This window comes from Salvelinus fontinalis, chromosome 11 (assembly GCF_029448725.1).
Source record: "Salvelinus fontinalis isolate EN_2023a chromosome 11, ASM2944872v1, whole genome shotgun sequence".
Classification (NCBI taxonomy): Eukaryota; Metazoa; Chordata; class Actinopteri; order Salmoniformes; family Salmonidae; genus Salvelinus; species Salvelinus fontinalis.
In genome coordinates, this window is record NC_074675.1 from 52823403 (window position 1) to 52844148 (window position 20746).

Sequence of the window (20746 nt, forward strand, 5' to 3'; positions counted from 1 at the left end):
TGTGTGTTACAACTGTGTTATAAATGTGTAACTCTGCAGGTGTGAGGGAAAGAGTCAGTGCACTGTGGGGCTTGATCCGGTCTTCGGGGACCCCTGCTACGGAACCTACAAATACCTGGAGGTTTCCTACACCTGTCTGGGAGGCTGTAAGTACAAAACAGCTATCAGCTAAGTGCAGAATAAGGAGAAGAGAGGAGGGAAGGGGAGGAGAGATGAGTAAGGGGATTAGATGAGGAAAGGGAAGAGGAGGATGGAGAGGAGAGGAGGGGAGGAGATAAGGAGGGGAAGGTGAGGAAAGAGGAAACCAGGAGAGGAAGAAGAGAAGAGGAGGAGTGGAAGAAGATGAGATGAGGAAGGAGATGAGGAGATAAGGAGGGGAAGGTAAAGAGAGGAGACCAGGAGAGGAGATGAGGAGAGGGAGATGGGGAGATGAAACAAGAATACGAAGGAGATGAGGAGATGAGGAAACAAGAATAGGAAGGAGATGAGAGAAGATGAGGAAGCTACTGTAGACTATTGAGATGGTAGAGAGGAGAGTAAGTTACTGTACTGTTAACATGATACAGAGGAGGAGATGAAGAGGATGGGGGAGATGAAAGAGAGGAGACGTGGAGAGGAGGAAGGCTTTGTAGACGATTGAAATGTAGGAGAGGTGATGAAGCCACTGTAGACTATGGAGATAATAGAGAGGAAGCCACTGTAGATTATGGAGATAATAGAGAGGTAGCCACTGTAGACTATAGAAGTAATGGAGAGGAAGCTACTGTAGACTATTGAGATGGTAGAGAGGAGAGTAAGTTACTGTACTGTTAACATGATACAGAGGAGGAGATGAAGGAGAAGAGGATGGAGGAGAGGAAGAAGAGGATAGGGGAGATGAAAGAGAGGAGGCGTGGAGAGGAGGAAGGCTTTGTAAACGATTGAAATGTAGGAGAGGTGATGAAGCCACTGTAGACTATGGAGATAAGAGAGGTAACAACTGTAGACTATGGAGATAATAGACAGGAAGCCACTGTAGACTATGGAGGTAATGGAGAGGAAGCCACTGTAGACTATGGAGATAATAGAGAGGAAGACACTGTAGACTATGGAGATAATAGAGAGGTAGCCACTGTAGACTATGGAGATAATAGAGAGGAAGCCACTGTAGACTATGGAGATAATAGAGAGGAAGACACTGTAGACTATGGAGATAATAGAGAGGTAGCCACTGTAGACTATGGAGATAATAGAGAGGAAGACACTGTAGACTATGGAGACACACCCTCTGACTGTAACCTACCTCAGCCCCTACAGTGTAATGATGGCCTGGCTCGGCTGCTGCCACTTCCTGTCCTCCTCCATCGGTGAGTCCTGTCTCCTCTACTGCTGGTCTACATATGAACCCACATTAAGTGATGTGATAAACACATGACTGAATCTTTTTATTTGTGTTTTTCTTTCATTCAACAGAAGAACTCCGACTGGATGCCCTTTTTACTCTGGATTTACTCCATAATCAAACACGATGAATCACCGATAAATCAACTAAGCAACCAATCAATAAGTCAATGTGCAAACTAGTGACTGTATGTTGTTGTGTAGCCAGCTCATGTTCAGACCAGTGTTTTTAGAGAACACAACCCTACTTATGTTAATGATTTGGATGTTAAATTTAAAATAAAATGAATGTGAGGCAGCTGAGAAATTGACTTTTTTCTTCTGAAACAGAGAACATTTTCCTTTATGTTTTACCATGTTAGTAGTGCCTGACTCTAGCCTGGAAGACTATTTACACAAGATAGACACTTTTCATTGGTATTACACACTTCAATACTCTGGAAATGATTATAGCCTTAGCTACTAAAAAGGTGTGATTAGCGAATAAAAATAAATATATACAGTTGAAGTCAGAAGTTTACATACACTTAGGTTGGAGTCATTAAAACTCATTTTTCAACCACTCCACAAATTTGTTGTCACGGTCGTCGTATGAAAGAAGGTGTGGACCAAAGCGCAGCGTCGTGAGTGTTCATGCTTTTTTTATTAAAACAGAGACAAAATAACCAAAATTAGACCACGAAAACAGTTCTGTCTGGTGCAACAACACAAAACAGAAAACAACTACCCACAAAAACCATGTGGGAAAAAGCTACCTAAGTATGGTTCTCAATCAGAGACAACGATAGACAGCTGCCTCTGATTGAGAACCATACCCGGCCAAAACATAGAAAATAAAACATAGAATGCCCACCCAAATTACACCCTGACCAAACCAAAATAGAGACATAAAAAGCTCTCTACGGTCAGGGCGTAACATTTGTGCATGACACAAATAATTGTTCCAACAATTGTTTACAGACAGATTATTTCACTTATAATTCACTGTATCACAATTCCAGTCGGTCAGAAGTTTACATACACTAAGTTGAATGTGCCTTTAACCAGCTTGGAAAATTCCAGAAAATTATGTCATGGCTTTAGAAGCTTCTGATAGGCTAATTGACATCATTTGAGTCAATTGGAGGTGTACCTGTGGATGTATTTCAAGGCCTACCTTCAAACTCAGTGCCTCTTCGCTTGACATCATGGGAAAATCTAAAGAAATCAGCAAGACCTCAGAAAAAACATTGTAGACCTCCACAAGTCTGGTTCATCCTGCGACAAAACTAGAGACTTGTTGATAGTGCTGTTAAGATAGAGCAGCTCTTTATTATGGACAGACTTCTCCCCCATCTTAGCTACTGTTGTATCAATATGTTTTGACTGTGACAGTTTACAATCCAGGGTTATTCCAAGCAGTTTAGTCACCTCAACTTGCTCAATTTCCACATTATTTACTACAAGATTTAGTTGAGGTTTAGTGAATGATTTGAAATATTTAGGACTAATTTATTCCTTGCCACCCACTCTGAAACTAACTGCAGCTCTTTGTTAAGTGTTGCAGTCATTTCAGTTGCTGTGCTGTAGTAGCTGACGTGTATAGTGTTGAGTCATCCGCATACATAGACAGGCTGGCTTTACTCAAAGCCAGTGGCATGTCCTTAGTAAAGATTGGAAACAAGTAAGTGGCCTAGACAGCTGCCCTGGGGAACTCCTGGCTCTACTTGGATTATGTTGGAGAGGCTTCCATTAAAGAACACCCTCTGTGTTTTGTTGGACAGGTAACTTTTTATCCACATTATAGCAGGGGATGTAAAGCCATAACACATACGTTTTTCCATCAGCGGACTACGATCGATAATGTCATAAACAGCATCATCAATTTCTCTTAGCCAATCATTCATTTGTGCTGTGCTGTGCTTGTTGAATGTCCTTCTCTATAAGCATGCTGAAAGTCGGTTGTCAATTTGTTTACTGTGAAATAGCATTGTATCTGGTCAAACACAATTTTTCCCAAAACTTTACCAAGGTTTGGTAACAGGCTGATTGGTCGGCTATTTGAGCCAGTAAAGGGGGCTTTACTATTCTTAGGTAGCGGAATGACTTTTGCTTCCCTCCAAGCCTGAGGGCACACGCTCTCTAGTAGGCTTAAATTGAAGATATGACAATATCGTTCGCTATTATCTTCAGTAATTTTCCGTCCAAGTTGTCAGACCTCGGTTGCTTGTCATTGTTGATAGACAACAATAATTTTTTAATCTCATCCACACTCTCTAATTATGGTTTAAAATGGTTTCACTGTTCAGATCCATCTACACTTGTAAGATATCCAGACACAATGTGTGCCTGACTACCTCACTCTACCTCTACCGCTGTCTCAGTCAAACTACTATGAAACAAGGCATACCTACTTGAATTTGTTTATGATGCCATTTTTTTTTGTCATTTACAATATTATATTGGCACAGTGTACATAATTACTAATCAACAATGAAAATTAGACAGCTTATTAAGTTGGTATTATTGTGTTGCATTAAATATACTCCCCTTTTCAAGGGAACTTCTGAAGTGTTTTCCCCATTAATGTGATACAGCAGGAAAAACATTAGCATTACCGCAACATTACTGAAAAATAATCCATTGTAAAAAAAAAAATGTAATAAATACATTTTTACGAGAAACACATTCTTAAACTGACACGTTACATTTTCTTGACATTATACAAATGTAGCAAATACATGGAATTAGAAATAATGTCAATACTGAAAAAAAATCACAAAATATATATTTGGAAACATGCTATCAAACATTTAAACATCCTAAGTAGTGATGGGTGTCGTGTAAAAATATTCCTAGCGTGAAAATGTTCCCTGGGCGTTCAGATTGTATTCTCAGTCCCCTCCTGTACTCCCTGTTCACACATGACTGCACGGCCAGGCACGACTCCAACACCAACATTAAGTTTGCTGATGACACAACAGTGGTTGGCCTGACCACCAACAATGACAAGACAGCCTATAGGGAGGAGGTCAGAGACCTGACTGTGTGGTGCTAGTACAACAATCTCTCCCTCAACGTGATCAAGACTAAGGAGATGATTGTGCACTACAGGAAAAGGAGGACTGAGCACGTCCCCATTCTCATTGACGGGGCTGTAGTGGAGGAGGTTGAGAGCTTCAAGTTCCTTGGTGTCCACATCACCAACAAACTAACATGGTCCAAGCACACCAAGACAGTTGTGAAGAGGGCACGACAAAACCTATTCCCCCTCAGGAGACTAAAAAGATTGGGCATGGGTACTCAGATCCTCAAAAGGTTTTACAGCTGCACAATCGAGGGCATTCTGATTGGTTGCATCACTGCCTGGTAAGGCAACTGCTCGGCCTCCGACCGCAAGGCACTACAGAGGGTAGTGCGTACGGCACAGTACATCACTGGGGTCAACTTTCCTGCCATCCAGGACCTCTATACCATGCAGTGTCAAAGAAAGGCCCTAAAAATTGTCATAGACTATTGTCTCACGGCAAGCGGTACCGGAGCGCCAAGTCTAGGTTCAAGAGGCTTCTAAACAGCTTCTACGCCCTACTACTCTCTGTTATTATCTATGCATAAGTCACTTTAATAACTCTACCTACATGTATATATCACCTCAATTACCTCGACTAACCAGTGCCCCACACATTGACTCTGTACCGGTACCCCCTGTATATAGCCTCGCTATTGTTATTTACTGCTGCTCTTAATTATTTGTTACTTATATTTCTTATATTTTGTTACTTATATTTTGTTGGTTAAGGGCTTGTAAGTAAGCATTTCACTATAAGGTTTACACCTGTTGTATTCGGCGCATGTGACAAATACAATTTGATTTGATTGTGACATGTGGTAAAATTTCTCACAGCGTGAACACTTAATTTTTTAATATATTTTTTATTTCACCTTTATTTAACCAGGTAGGCTAGTTGAGAACAAGTTCTCATTTACAACTGCGATCTGGCCAAGATAAAGCAAACGTTCAATAATTGCATGCGTGTCTCTTGATGTGGATTGCTGAGCTCGTGCGGATGTCTCTCTCCCACACCTTTCCTCTCCCGTGAATTAGCTAGCTAGCATAATTAGCTGTCAGCTGGTCGAGATGGGTTGTTCTCAGGGGTGTGCAGTTTTAGCTTGGTTTGTATAGATAAATAGACAGAGGTAAAAGAACTGATGGGTAACGATATGGAAAAGCTATATCGATATCAGTCGCACTTTTTGAAAATTATATTGCTTTATGAAAAGCAATGCAATTGAGTGAATGCTTGTCTTGGCTGTGTGGCTGAAATTAGACAAATCAAATGTTATTGGCCATCTAGTTCCGACACTGCAGTAATATCTAACAACTAATCTAACAATTCCACAACAACTACCTAATACACACAAATCTAAGTAAAGGAATATATACACATATGGATGAGCAATGTGTCACGTTCGTCGTAGTGAGGAGACCAAGGCGCAGCGTACATTCTATTTATTAAAACGAATGAACACTGAACAAACTAAACAAAATAACAAAACGAACGTGAAGCTATATAATACGAGTGCTGACAGGCAACTAGACACAGACAAGAACCCACGAAACCAAAAGGGAAAATGGCAACCTAAATAGGATCCCCAATCAGAGACAACGATAAACAGCTGCCTCTGATTGGGAACCAATTCAGGCCACCATAGACCTACAGTTACCTAGACTTACAAAAAAAAACATAGATCTACAAAAACCCTAGACAAGACAAAACACGCATACCCACCCACATCACACCCTGACCTGACCAAAATAATACAGAAAACATAGATAACTAAGGTCAGGGCGTGACAGTACCCTCCCCCCCCAAAGGTGCGGACTCCCGCCCGCAAACCTGAACTTATAGGGGAGGGTCCGGGTGGGTATCTACCCTCGGTGGTGGCTCTCGTTCTGGACGCCGCCCCCCCATCTTTACACTGGTCCCTCCGCCTTTGTAGAGCTGAACCGTGGCTCATCGCCGGAGGCTCTGGACTGTGGATCGTCGCCGGAGGCTCCGGACTGTGGATCGTCGCCGGAGGTTCCGGACTGTGGCCCGTCGCCGGAGGTTCCGGACTGTGAAATGTCGCCGGAAGCTCCGGACTGGGGATCGTCGCCGGAGGTTTCGGACTGTGAAATGTCGCCGGAGGTTCCGGACTGTGAAATGTCGCCGGAAGCTCCGGACTGTGGCCCGTCGCCGGAGGTTCCGGACTGTGGCCCGTCGCCGGAGGTTCCGGACTGTGAAATGTCGCCGGAAGCTCCGGACTGGGGATTGTCGCCGGAAGCTCCGGACTGTGGCCCGTCGCCTGAGGTTTCGGACTGTGGCCCGTCGCCTGAGGTTTCGGACTGTGAAATGTCGCCAGAGGTTCCGGACTGTGAAATTTCGCCAGAGGTTCCGGACTGTGAAATGTCGCCAGAAGCTCCGGACTGGGTACTGTCGCCGGAAGCTCCGGACTGGGTACTGTCGCCGGAAGCTCCGGACTGGGTACTGTCGCCGGAAGCTCCGGACTGGGTACTGTCGCCGGAAGCTCCGGACTGGGTACTGTCGCCGGAAGCTCCGGACTGGGTACTGTCGCCGGAAGCTCTGGACTCTGGAAGCGCACTGGAAGCCTGATGCGTGGTGCCGTAACTGGTGGTACCAGGCTGAGGACACGCACCTCAGGGCGAGTGCGGGGAGGAGGAACAGGACATACTGAACTGTGGAGGCGCACTGGAGATCTGCAGTGTAGAGCTGACACAATGCGTCCTGGCCTGATGCTCACTTGAGCCCGGCAAGTGCGGGGCGCTAACACAGGACGCACTGGGCTATGCAGACGCACCTTAGACACAGTACGCAGAGCCGGCGCAGGATATCCTGGTCCAAGGAGGTATACTGGAGACCAGGAGCCCTGAGCCGGCACCATCCGTCCTGGCTGGAGGCCCATTCTAGCCCGGCAACTGCGAGGAGCTGGAATAGAGCGCACCGGGCTAAGAATGCGAACTGGAGACACTGTGCGCATCTCTGCATAACATGGTGCCTGACCAGTTACACGCTCCACACAGTAAGCACGAGGAGTTGGCTCAGGTCTCAAACCTGACTCAGCCAATCTCCTCGTGTGCCCCACCAATTTTTTTTATTGGGGCTGCCTCTCTGGCCTCCGTGCTAACCGTGTCCCCTCATATCGTCGCCGTTCCTCCTGCGCTGTTTCTACCTGCCTCCATGGCAGGGTCTTGTCCCCTGCCATTACCTCCTCCCAGGTCCAGGATGTCCTCCACTCATCTCTCTCCCGGGTCCATGATGTCCACTCCTCATTCACACGCTGCTTGGTCCTTCTATGGTGGGTTCTTCTGTCGCGTTCGTCGTAGTGAGGAGACCAAGGCGCAGCGTGGTATGCGTACATTCTATTTATTAAAACGAATGAACACTGAACAAACTAAACAAAATAACAAAACGAACGTGAAGCTATATAATACGAGTGCTGACAGGCAAGTACACAGACAATAACCCACGAAACCAAAAGGGAAAATGGCAACCTAAATAGGATCCCCAATCAGAGACAACGATAAACAGCTGCCTCTGATTGGGAACCAATTCAGGCCACCATAGACTTACAATTACCTAGACTTACAAAAACCCCATAGATCTACAAAAACCCTATAGATCTACAAAAACCCTAGACAAGACAAAACACACCCATACCCACCCTCGTCACACCCTGACCTGACCAAAATAATACAGAAAACATAGATAACTAAGGTCAGGACGTGACACAATGACCGAGCGGCATAGGCAAGATGCAATAAATGGTATTAAGATAAATAGGCTGGTAAATAGGAGTGGCAATATTGTCCGCTATTATCCTCAGTAATTCATATTTTTCCCACTAATTGGTATTTTGACCAATTACATCAGATCTTTTCTCATCAGATCTTTTCAGACCTGGTCTGATTGGTCAAAAGACCAAATAGTGAAAAAATATATAAAAATTGGGCTGCCTGTGTAAACGCAGGCTAAGAAGTCCCGTAAACTGTTTCTGTTTGCCCATTGGGCCAGGTGAGACTCCCACAACCAGAAACCATATTCCCTGCCGAGATCAGCTGCTCAGATTTTTTCTTTTAAACATGATTTGGATATTTTTACATTCAAATAATAAAAACTGTTCTGTAGGAATTAGGTTTTTTACAGGAGGCCTAATACATTATCACAGGATATTGGCTATAGGCCTAGACTGCCAATATTGTTCTTCTCAGACAATATTATATTTCAAAACTCAAACTTTGATTAATAAAACAGATCAGTTGGTGTAGCACTTGCGACGCACAGCTGATCATACATTTAAATAATTCGCTTTTTTATTTTACTGAACTGATGGTGCCTGCATGTGATGGTCATGTTGCTTTCAAGACAACTGGGAACTTGGGAAAAAAAACGAGGTCAAATCATGAAGTCAGTGAACTTCAGGTCGGAAAGATGGAGCTCTAGAAAGATGGAGCTCTAGAAAGATGGAGCTCTAGAAAGATGGAGCTCTAGAAAGATGAAACTCTAGAAAGATGGCCAAGTTTTCAAGTTGGATGTTGAAAATTAACATTCCAAGTAGGATTTGTGTTGTTTTTAAATGCACATACACAGTATAATCTGATATTTTCTAGTGAGCAGTACATTGCTCTATATTACAAACTGTAACAGGGAATAAACTACAGTTTCAAATGAAATAAGAGTGGCTCTATTGAAGGAGCTTCTCAACTGTCTCCTGTTCTCTGCACTGCTGTGAAAAACAGAGGATGGTCAAACCAAACACCAAGTAGACATCCATCTACTACATCCACTACATCCATCTACTACATCGATCCATCCATCCACCTACTATATCCATCCATCCATCTACTACATCCATCTACTACATCCATCTACTACATCCATCCATCCATCCATCCATCCACTACATCCATCCATCCATCCACTACATCCATCCATCCACTACATCCATCCACTACATCCATCCATCCATCCACTACATCCATCCATCTACTACATCCATCTACTACATCCATCCACTACATCCATCCATCCATCCACTACATCCATCCATCCACTACATCCATCCATCCACTACATCCATCCACTACATCCATCCATCCATCCACTACATCCATCCATCCACTACATCCATCCATCTACTACATCCATCTACTACATCCATCCACTACATCCACTACATCCATCCACTACATCCATCCATCCATCCACTACATCCATCCATCCACTACATCCATCCATCTACTACATCCATCTACTACATCCATCCACTACATCCACTACATCCATCCATCCACTACATCCACTACATCCATCCACTACATCCATCTACTACATCCATCCATCCATCCACTACATCCACTACATCCATCCACTACATCCATCTACTACATCCATCCATCCACTACATCCATCCACTACATCCATCCATCCACTACATCCATCCACTACATCCACTACATCCATCCATCCATCCATCTACTACATCCATCCATCCATCTACTACATCCATCCATCCATCTACTACATCCATCCATCTACTACATCCATCTACTACATCCATCCACTACATCCACTACATCCATCCATCCATCTACTACATCCATCTACTACATCCATCCATCCACTACATCCACTACATCCATCCATCCACTACATCCATCCATCCACTACATCCATCCATCTACTACATCCATCCATCCATCTACTCCATCCATCTACTACATCCATCCATCCACTACATCCATCCATCTACTACATCCATCCATCCATCTACTCCATCCATCTACTACATCCATCCATCCACTACATCCATCCATCCACTACATCCATCCATCCACTACATCCACTACATCGATCCATCCATCTACTACATCCATCCATCCATCCATCCACTACATCCATCCATCCATCCACTACATCCATCCATCCATCTACTACATCCATCCATCCATCCATCCACTACATCCATCCACTACATCCACTACATCCATCCATCCATCTACTACATCCATCCATCCACTACATCCATCCACTACATCCATCCATCCACTACATCCATCCATTACATCCACTACATCCATCCATCCACTACATCCATCTACTACATCCATCTACTACATCCATCCATCCACTACATCCATCTACTACATCCATCTACTACATCCATTCATCTACTACATCCATCCATCCATTTACTACATCCATCCATCTACTACATCCATCCATCCATTACATCCATCCATCTACTACATCCATCCACTACATCCATCCATCCACTACATCCATCTACTACATCCATTCATCTACTACATCCATCCATCCATTTACTACATCCATCCATCTACTACATCCATCCATCCACTACATCCATCCACTACATCCATCCATCCACTACATCCATCCATCCACTACATCCATCCATCCACTACATCCATCCATCCATCCATCCATCTACTACATCCATCCATCCATCCATCCATCCATCTACTACATCCATCCATCTACTACATCCATCCATCCACTACATCCATCCATCCATCCATCTACTACATCCATCCATCCATTACATCCATCCATCTACTACATCCATCCATCTACTACATCCATCCATCCACTACATCCATCCATCCATCCATCTACTACATCCATCCATCCATTACATCCATCCATCTACTACATCCATCTACTACATCCATCCATCCATCTACTACATCCATCCATCCACTACATCCATCCATCTACTACATCCATCCATCCACTACATCCATCCATCTACTACATCCATCCATCCACTACATCCATCCATCTACTACATCCATCCATCCACTACATCCATCCATCTACTACATCCATCCATCCACTACATCCATCCATCCACTACATCCATCCATCTACTACATCCATCCATCCACTACATCCATCCATCCACTACATCCATCCATCCACTACATCCATCCATCCACTACATCCATCCATCTACTACATCCATCCATCCACTACATCCATCCATCTACTACATCCATCCATCCACTACATCCATCCATCCACTACATCCATCCATCCACTACATCCATCCATCCACTACATCCATCCATCCACTACATCCATCCATCTACTACATCCATCCATCCACTACATCCATCCATCTACTACATCCATCCATCCACTACATCCATCCATCTACTACATCCATCCATCTACTACATCCATCCATCCACTACATCCATCCATCTACTACATCCATCCATCCATCCATCCATCCATCCACTACATCCATCCATCCACTACATCCATTCATCTACTACATCCATCCATCCATCCATCCATCCACTACATCCATCCATCCACTACATCCATCCATCCACTACATCCATTCATCTAGTACATCCATCCATCCATCCATCTACTACACTGCTTTCACCAATCATATGTTTCCATGGTAGTCAAATCAAATCAAATTGCACTGCAGACAAAGGAGAAGAGGAAGGAGATGATGATGAATTGGACCAGCACAGAATACTACTGTACTCACCCTAATATGAAGTGCACTTGATACATAAAACAATGTGTTAATATATAGTGCTGTAGTTTTCATTGTGTTACAGACATTTGAACACAGTCTTTGGATTCAGAAGTCTGATGATTGCGACTTTGGTTAGTAGCTAGAAGGGCATCAGTCTCAGCCTCTTCAACAGGTGGAGAGACATTACCCTCTCTTTCAGAAATAGACACTTGTACAGGTTCTGTTTGATAGTGGCTGACATCTAATATCGTCATAGGGGCTTTGTCACCTTTACCTGGGTTAAAAAGAGGAAACACCTCCCCTGTGAACATAGCTCCCACGGTGACAATCAGTTTATTGTCTTTTACATTGATAAAAGAGAGTTCTCCTTGGTCATAGTCCAAATACACCCCTAGTGTCTGAGGTCTAGGATTGGCACGACACAGCTGTACATAGCTGGACATAGATACATCGGGGGTCATATTAAGCCGTAAGCCTTTCTCTTTGTCTGAGGACAGGAACCAGAAACCATTGGAAGGTGTGGTTGGTACATCACCTTGTCTTTTAACAGACCCACTTGCCAGTCCAACCCACCAGGATTCTTTAACGCCTACCTTCTCCTTATCCAGTCCCACCTCCCAGTAAGCACGGCTGCCCGAGGTAAAACCATGTGTTCCAAGTATATAAGCATGCTCACCCGGAGGACATACATTATCTGAACTGTCTCTCACAACTTTACCATTTGAACCAACTTTCAGATAAGGAGGAGCTGTCTTGGGATCCAATGTGACATCCACTGTTGAGGACAAACACAGAATTAGGAGATGACAATGAACCGTAATAACAACAATGATAATAATAATCAGAATGTATCAGAAATGTTTTGAAATATTTTACCTCCAGCTTGTCTCATAGTCTCTATATCCACTAAATCTACACAAAAACAGGAACAATGGGTAAATGTTAAATGTATTCTGTACAGTAAGTATTCTGTATTACGGATCAATATTTGCTATACACTCTTAGAAAATAGGGTTCTTCAGCTGTCCCCATAGGAGAACCCTTTTGATTCCAGGTAGAACCCTTTTGGGTTACATGTAGAAACAAAATGGTTCTTCAAAGGGTACACTTTTAGGTTCTAAATAGCACCTTGCATGATAAAAAAAGGCAAAATCAAAATAAATTCAGATTCTCTCTGGAAAATGTCTAAATAGATTACCTTCAGCTTGTCTCATAGTCTCTATATCTACAAAAAACAGGGACAGTGGGACAATGTTAAATGTATCCTGTACAGTAAGTATTCTGGATCAATATTTGCCATATGATAAAGAAATGTCTTACATTGCAGTGATTGAATGCACTGAATATGGTCCATAGGTAGTGTTTATAATTTAGTCTCCATTGACTTGATTTAGTACTAATTTAGAGTTTTAATTGTATTCTCTTACAGGATCAATGTAGGCCTAGTTACAATTATACCTAGTTATAATATACCACAACATTTAGGACACATATTTATAAAGTTAAGCATTGAAAATCACATTATGAACACTGACATTGAAACGTGTGATGTGGTTAAATAGATTCCTTACCTCCATTAGGCACATGTGTTGATTTGTTTTCTGAAAAGCAAAACACACATGAGTTTTCAATCCAATCATAGGAGGGATAAAGGTGGGCTTAGGAGATGACTTGATGACTTGCCTACTGTTTTCTCATGTAGGTAATCCAAATATGGTGGAAAGAGGATTCCATACCCTCTTAGGCTCAAGTTCAAATTTGACTCAGTCTAACATTTTCATGGCATTGTATGCTTATCAATATATAGTATAACTATCAAACCAAAACACAGCCCTGACCTCTCTTTTTGTAGAGCACACCGACGAAGACAACGGACAGGAGCAGAAACAGAAGCAGAGCTAAAATGATGACAGCTGTTTGCAGTCCTGATGAAGTCTCTGGAAGTGGAAAGAAGGGATCCCTTATTTCATTCAACAAACTGGTGGACACACACACACACACACACACACACACACACACACACACACACACACACACACACACACACACACACACACACACACACACACACACACACACACACACACACACACACACACACACACACCTTGTGATTGGTTCCAGATCAGGATATGCTCATAGCAGAAAGAAACACGGTTATTATCCTTATTTACCTGGTACAGAGCCAAGGTTCCGTAGGTCCACTCTTCCCTCCAACTCCTCCCCTTCAGACAGAACCAGAGAACAGGATACCCAGGGAGCACTGGAGGGGGAAGAGAGGACCCAGCTGTGGGCAGACACCAGACCATGGGCACCACTGCTGTAGTCCAGCTTCTCAGGTTTCAGAGTCTGCCTCCCATCTGACCACTGTAGCCTGGGCCTTGGCTTCCATCCATGGGAAACACAGCTCACATTCACAGAGTCAGCATCTGTTCTGACTGCTGAGAGGAGAGGAGGGCTGCCCATCACTGGGAAGGAGATTAAGTGCACAATAAGGAGGAGGGGATTAAAGTCTCAAATAAAAATTAATAGCATTTTTTACCTTGGCTAATTCAACTATTTGTGAAAGAATGATGGAGATCATTTCATTTCTGTAGCATCATTCCTGGATATGTTTTGCTTGAATGAACTCACCAGTTACGTTGAGAAAGACACTGGCAGTCTCATAGTCCTGGTTACTGCTGACGTAGCACACATACTCCCCTTGGTCTCTCAGAGTGACATTAACCAGCTTCAAGGTCACATCCCCTCCCTTCAGCCCTACTGACGTAACCTCCCGGAGCCCTAGGGAGGTGCGGCCCACGTATTGGGACTGCTGTGAGGCTTCCTGGATCTTTCTCTCGCTGTAGAGCAAGACCGGGTTGTCGAAATCTTTGGGCCGGTACCAACGCACCTCCAGGCCCTCTGCGTTCATGGAAGGGGTGAGCCAGCATGGCATGGTGGCAACATGTCCCAACCGCGCCGAGACCGGATCCTCGGGTACCGAACATGTGAACATGTCTGATAGAGGAAGAAGAAGGTGTTCAAACTATCACCATCTTCTGATTACACTGTTTTACTTTGTTTTAACTTGGTGAGTTTAAAATGTCATAAGTTATATAAAGTTATTAAAATTATTACTAAAAGTATAAGCCTCAGAAAAGTGTTGTTTGTTTTTTGTAAAATACATCTCAAGGCAACTCAAAAAAATATAGCCTACAAGGCATTTGTGGTCTGGTATCCAAAGATTCGATATCTTTAAATCTGTAACATCCAATAGAAAACCAGTAGCCTCGTAAATACCAAACTGATTCACGCTGCAGATACAACATCAATATAAGCTTCCGGGATCAGGCGGCTTCGCAAATAACAACTCAATGTTTATATCCCAGGACAAATTAGCTAGCAAGTGCACGCTAGCTAGCTAAATTGCCATACATGTTTAATGCTTTTCGAACCTGTCCCCAAATTAATGTCATTGGTTCAGAGTTTGTTTTGATATTTTAACCTGCGTGTCGTGATCGTGTTTGGCGTGAGGGGACAAAATAAATGTATGCATAATGGCGCACGCGTGCAGCCGGTTTATGTTCTGTGTAACACTGTACCCAAACCGGCCGCGCGCCATCGTGAGCAAACTGATTTTGTCCCTAGGATATAAACATTGAGTTGTTATTTTACCTGAAATGCACAAGGTCCTCTATTCCGACAATTAATCCACACATAAACTGGTCAACAGAATCGTTTCTAGTCATCTCTCCTCCTTTCAGGCTTTTTCTTCTTTGGACTTAGATGGCAATTGACAACTAACTTTTTTTTTTCTTATAAATATATATATTTTATTCATAATACAGATCGAAAACTTACATTGCTACATAATGCAAAACAAAACGCAGGTACTAACAAGAAAATACTAAAACATACAAAAAATATCAATGAAATAATAAAAATAAACACTCTGTAATCACTCTGAAAAAATCTCATTGGCAACTAACTTTCATAAAAGGTTTATTACCACCACTAACGTCTTTCAGTCACAAACGTGGGTATAACCAATGAGGAGATGGGACATGTGTATCTGCTTCTATAAACCAATGAGATGGGACATGTGTATCTGCTTCTATAAACCAATGAGGAGAAGGGACATGGGTATCTGCTTCTATAGACCAATGAGGAGAAGGGACATGGGTATCTGCTTTTATAAACCAATGAGGAGAAGTGACATGGGTATCTGCTTCTATAAACCAATGAGGAGATGGGAGAGGCAGGACTATCAGCGCGATCAGCGTCACAAATAGAACCGACTACTATTTTATCCCTTGGCAACGCAGACCCTCGTTGGCGCGCAAGCAGTGTGGGTGCAATAATTGAATTAATTATTGTATGTCGGTGTCGGTGTGACGGGAAGCAATTGCGCCGGCAAAAGATTCCAAATAGGCCTATACAAATATAGTAATTAGTATATTACAGTTCCTTTATTGAATCACTGTTATAATTCAGTAAAGATGTTAAAACGTCACTACTAGTCTTGGCTACTCACCAGAAGTGGCAGTGGAGAGAGACACACACCAAGCTGCCAATATGAACAACCTCATAACCTGAAGAGAATGAAAAATTGTTAATTTCACTATATGGAAATCTTGCCTATCGTTCGTGGGCACATAATACATTCACCTTCAAATAGCAATCTAAAATATATTGATTAGCCTATGGTCGATCGTCGCAAAAAAATCATTTCAATGCTGTATTTCCGCAATAGCTTCTTACAAATGAGACAAAGGTTAAGCACATTACGCCATGAGGTACCTATAGAAGCGAAGGTCTACTTACTGTATACAGGGCCCTGGAGCTGTCTTTTTCAATAACGCAAGGTGGCATGTCGTGCGTAAAATCTCAGAAAAAATCACGACGTCCAAATGAAGTCGGGAAATATTAGTTCAGAAAATAATGCTAATAATCCTTTATCATATAATATCTCAATCACACTTGTGTGAATAACTAGACCTGATCTTACCCCGACAAGACCGTCGAACAATAAATGTGCTGTGACTATTTGTCGCAGTTTACTTTCACTTTCGAATTCGTTCAAATATATTGTAGACTTTTATAACTAAACCAAGATAAGATATGGAACGCCGTTTGGGTCTTTGAGTGTCAAAAAACATATACACGTCAAATAACACTATTTGACATGTCAAATAAGCTTTTAATTTCAAATAACACCATTTTATTATAGAATGTATGGAACGCCGTTTGCGTGTTGGCGTGTCAAAAAAAGATACACGCGTCAAATTAATGTGTTTTAAAAAAAAGCACATTCAAATAATCTGAAAAAATAAACTTTTATTGTAACACTATGTACATATTGTTGTACAGTTGAATGGTGAGGTATAGACCATTTCTATCTACAGTAGGTATTAAATTATGAACATCTATTTTACAGTCGGAAGGATCACGCAGAAAGACTAACTCTGGTGTGAAATATCACCTTCAATTCAATTCGTTTTGTTTTTTTTTTAAATCAGAGTGAAATGCAATTCATGATACACAGTGGTGAAAACAAGTATCCAATTGTCATACTTGAGTAAAAATAAAGATACCATAATAGAAAATGACTCAAGCAAATTGAAAATCAGCCAGTAAAATCCTACATGAGTAAAAGTCTAAAAGTATTTGGTTTTAAATATATTTAAGTATCAAAAGTGAATGTACTTGCTAAAATATACTTAAGTATCAAAAGTTAAAGTAAAAAGAATTTCAAATTCCCTAAATTAAGCAAACCAGACTGCACAATTGTCTTGTTTTTTTTAAATGTACATATAGCCAGGGGCACACTCCAACACTCAGACTGTCAATGCACAAGGCGAGACCCAGATTCAGACACAGGAGGCAGATGGTTGGACTCTTACAATGTTTAATAATCCAAAGGGGTAGGCAAGAGAATGGTCGTGGACAGGCAAAAAGGTCAAAACCAGAATAGGAGGTACAGGTACAGAGTGGCAGACAGGCTCATGATCAAGGCAGGCAGAATCGTCAGGCAGGCAGGTACAGAGTGGCAGACAGGCTCATGATCAAGGCAGGCAGAATCGTCAGGCAGGCAGGTACAGAGTGGCAGACAGGCTCATGATCAAGGCAGGCAGAATCGTCAGGCAGGCAGGTACAGAGTGGCAGACAGGCTCATGATCAAGGCAGGCAGAATCCTTTATAGGCAGGCGGGTACAGAGTCCAGAAACAGGCTAAGGTCAAAACCGGGAGGACAAGAAAAAGGAGAATCGCAAAAGAGTACAGGAAAAAACCACAATGATTGACTTGACTAAACATACAAGACGAACTGGCACAGAGAGACAGGAAACACAGGGATAAATACACTGGGGGAAATAAGCGACACCTGGAGGGAGTGCAGACAATCACAGGAACAGGTGAAACAGATCAGGGCGTGACACAGACATAATGTACAAGCAAAGCATTTGCATTTACTGAGTCCGCCAGATCAGAGGCAGTAGGGATGACATCTTGATAAGTGCCCGAGTGGACTATTCTCCTGTCCTGCTAATGTAACAGATGTATAGTGTACTCTCCATGCGTTGTGTTTTATAATAATAAATAACTTCGGCCAGTGGTCCCAGTTGAGCATCATTTATTTCTGCTGTTGTTAAATGGGAAACAGCACGTTAGTTGTGCAGGGCTTAACAGTGTTGATGGCTGTCGATGACAAAATCCCTTGCATCACATTTTCATACTGGGCGAACAAAATACAAAAATACAATACAAAATATAACATGTATAAATACCTGTTGGTAAATGGGAAACAGCACGTTAGTTGTGCAGGGCTTAACAGTGTTGATGGCTGTCGATGACAAAATCTGTAGCATGAAGACAACTGTGTTAGCCGTGGCTTATGTGACCATGACATCGGTGTATGCTAGCTAACACAATTATTTACAGCAATCATATGCCAAAGCACATCCCAGAAAGCCCCTCAATCCCTAACAGGTACCATATACCCACACATGTATAAAATCAGTAACGTACAGCAAACTTGTACACATTGTAAAATAGAAAATAGAAAACAGTATTCAGAACGTGACCTACCCCTTGCATCACATTTTCATACTGGGAAGACCTGACGTTCGCGATCTCCCCCTATCTGCAAGTGGGGCCAATCACAACACCCCTTATTGTCATCAGAATTGAACTAACCAATAAGAATGCTTGAACATCAAATACACATTTCTTTAGAGGCAAGTGGAAACATAACCAACCCTGTTACACTAAGCATTCAAATGTAACTAGTAGTTTTAGGTGTCAGGGAAAATGTATGGAGTAAAAAGTACATTATTTTCTTTACAAAAATAGTGAAGTAAAAGTAAAAGTTGTCAATAATATAAATATTAAAGTGAAGTACAGATACCCCAAAAAATGACTTAAGTAGTACTTTAACATATTTTTACTTAAGTACTTTACACCACTGTAAATAATATATATTGCCTATTCAGCTCAAGCTAAACAATGCCAAACCACAGATATTACATGCAGTACAGGTAATGATCCTAGATGGACTCTCAAAATCCAGACAAAATGTTTAGCCTGGTCTGATGGTTTCCCATGTGGACAACAGGACAAAAATGAAAGACAGAATGAAATGACAGAATGAAATGATGAAAGAGGCCATTTTAATGTGAAATATTCATCTGACTAACTACAACCTACAACCCAAACAGAATGGCGTTTTGGACTATCCTGTGCTGTAGTTCTTGAGATGGAGGGTTGTCATGATATGTCAGTGTTATCATCATGACTAAACCAGTTGGACATTAACAAGCATCTCTGTCTAATCTGGATCCTAAAAGAACCCACCCCTCTTCACAGGCCTCTTTTTCTACACTTTACATTTCTGACAATACAATGTACAAATTATAGCTTGGCAACATGACAATAATGAAAGCCAGAAAGAAATAATGAAAGAGGCATTTTTATTGTGAGATATTTCTTGCATTTCCATGACTGCTCATAACTTGTTTCCTCGTGGGTCTCTCTCGTCCCTCTGCACCACACATATAGTGAGCTAAATGTTTGGAACATCGAATCGCACCATCAAAATCGCAGTACATATAGAATCGTGAGAATCGCAATACATATCGTATCGGCACCTAAGTATCGTGATGTCGTATTGTCAGGTCCCTGGTGACTCAATACATATCATATTATGATGTCCCTGGTGATTCAATACATATCGTATTGTGAGGTCCCTGGTGATTCAATACATATCGTATTGTGAGGTCCCTGGTGATACAATACATATCGTATTGTGAGGTCCCTGGTGATACAATACATATCGTATTGTGATGTCCCTGGTGATACAATACATATCGTATTGTGAGGTCCCTGGTGATACATTACATTTACATTTAAGTCATTTAGCAGACGCTCTTATCCAGAGCGACTTACAAATTGGAAAGTTCATACATATTCAACCAGGTCTCCCCGTGGGAATTGAACCCTGGTCCCCCCGTAGGAATTGAACCCACAACCCTGGCGTTGCAAGCGCCATGCTCTACCAACTGAGCCACACGGGACCTCACAACATACAAAACATATCGTATTGTGAGGTCCCTGTGAGGTCCCTGGTGATTTTCTTTCTTTCAGGTTTGTCAAACTTTATTCCCACAAACACAATTGTAGAATGCTCCACCCCTCCGTCTTTGAATGACAGCAGCATGATCAATGAGCTGCCGGGTGTATTGCTCTGGAACTCCAGGATCTCTTGAGCCCGCCTCTTCTGGCTCAGTGCCGTCCAGACGCACAAACCTGAAAACTGTCCTCCCTGAGT

At 42.4% G+C, this 20746-nt stretch overlaps 2 protein-coding genes across 4 annotated transcripts in view; one reads left to right on the forward strand and one right to left on the reverse strand.

The window, feature by feature from the left end:
- Positions 1-1678, forward strand: part of LOC129865923 (L-rhamnose-binding lectin CSL1-like) — a 10712-nt gene extending 9034 nt beyond the window's left edge. The window contains exons 11-13 of the mRNA XM_055939008.1: positions 40-146; positions 1288-1346; positions 1453-1678. Coding sequence (XP_055794983.1) covers positions 40-146; positions 1288-1301 — 121 coding nt within the window. The 3' untranslated portion in view covers positions 1302-1346; positions 1453-1678. The remainder of the gene's footprint in view (positions 1-39; positions 147-1287; positions 1347-1452) is intronic.
- Positions 1679-2004: 326 nt separating this feature from the next.
- On the reverse strand, positions 2005-20723 carry LOC129865922 (butyrophilin subfamily 1 member A1-like). Of its 3 annotated transcripts, XM_055939007.1 has the most exons (11): positions 19009-20723; positions 18708-18779; positions 16747-18152; positions 16457-16514; positions 14575-14940; positions 14115-14408; positions 13779-13877; positions 13512-13541; positions 13139-13165; positions 12817-12852; positions 2005-12715 (listed from the first exon to the last, which is right to left on the reverse strand). In XM_055939007.1, exons 3-11 carry the CDS (start codon positions 16792-16794, stop codon positions 12009-12011), a joined length of 1665 nt encoding a protein of 554 aa, XP_055794982.1. In that variant the 5' UTR covers positions 16795-18152; positions 18708-18779; positions 19009-20723; the 3' UTR covers positions 2005-12008. The 3 variants fall into 3 exon arrangements, with proteins under 3 accessions (XP_055794982.1, XP_055794981.1, XP_055794980.1); XM_055939006.1 differs by having other exon boundaries at positions 16747-18779; XM_055939005.1 differs by lacking the exon at positions 19009-20723 and having other exon boundaries at positions 16747-19002.
- Between the last annotated feature and the right edge of the window lie 23 nt (positions 20724-20746).

What these genes read in the sequence shown, in the direction of transcription:
- LOC129865922 (XM_055939007.1), bottom strand. Translation starts at nt 16,794, where the DNA reads ATGCCACCTTGCGTTATTGAAAAAGACAGCTCCAGGGCCCTGTATACA. An exon ending in TCTCTCCACTGCCACTTCTG is followed by an intron (nt 14,941 to 16,456) that starts GTGAGTAGCCAA and finishes TTCCTCTATCAG; the next exon opens with ACATGTTCACATGTTCGGTA. An exon ending in GACTATGAGACAAGCTGAAG is followed by an intron (nt 12,853 to 13,138) that starts GTAATCTATTTA and finishes GTTTTTGTGTAG; the next exon opens with ATTTAGTGGATATAGAGACT.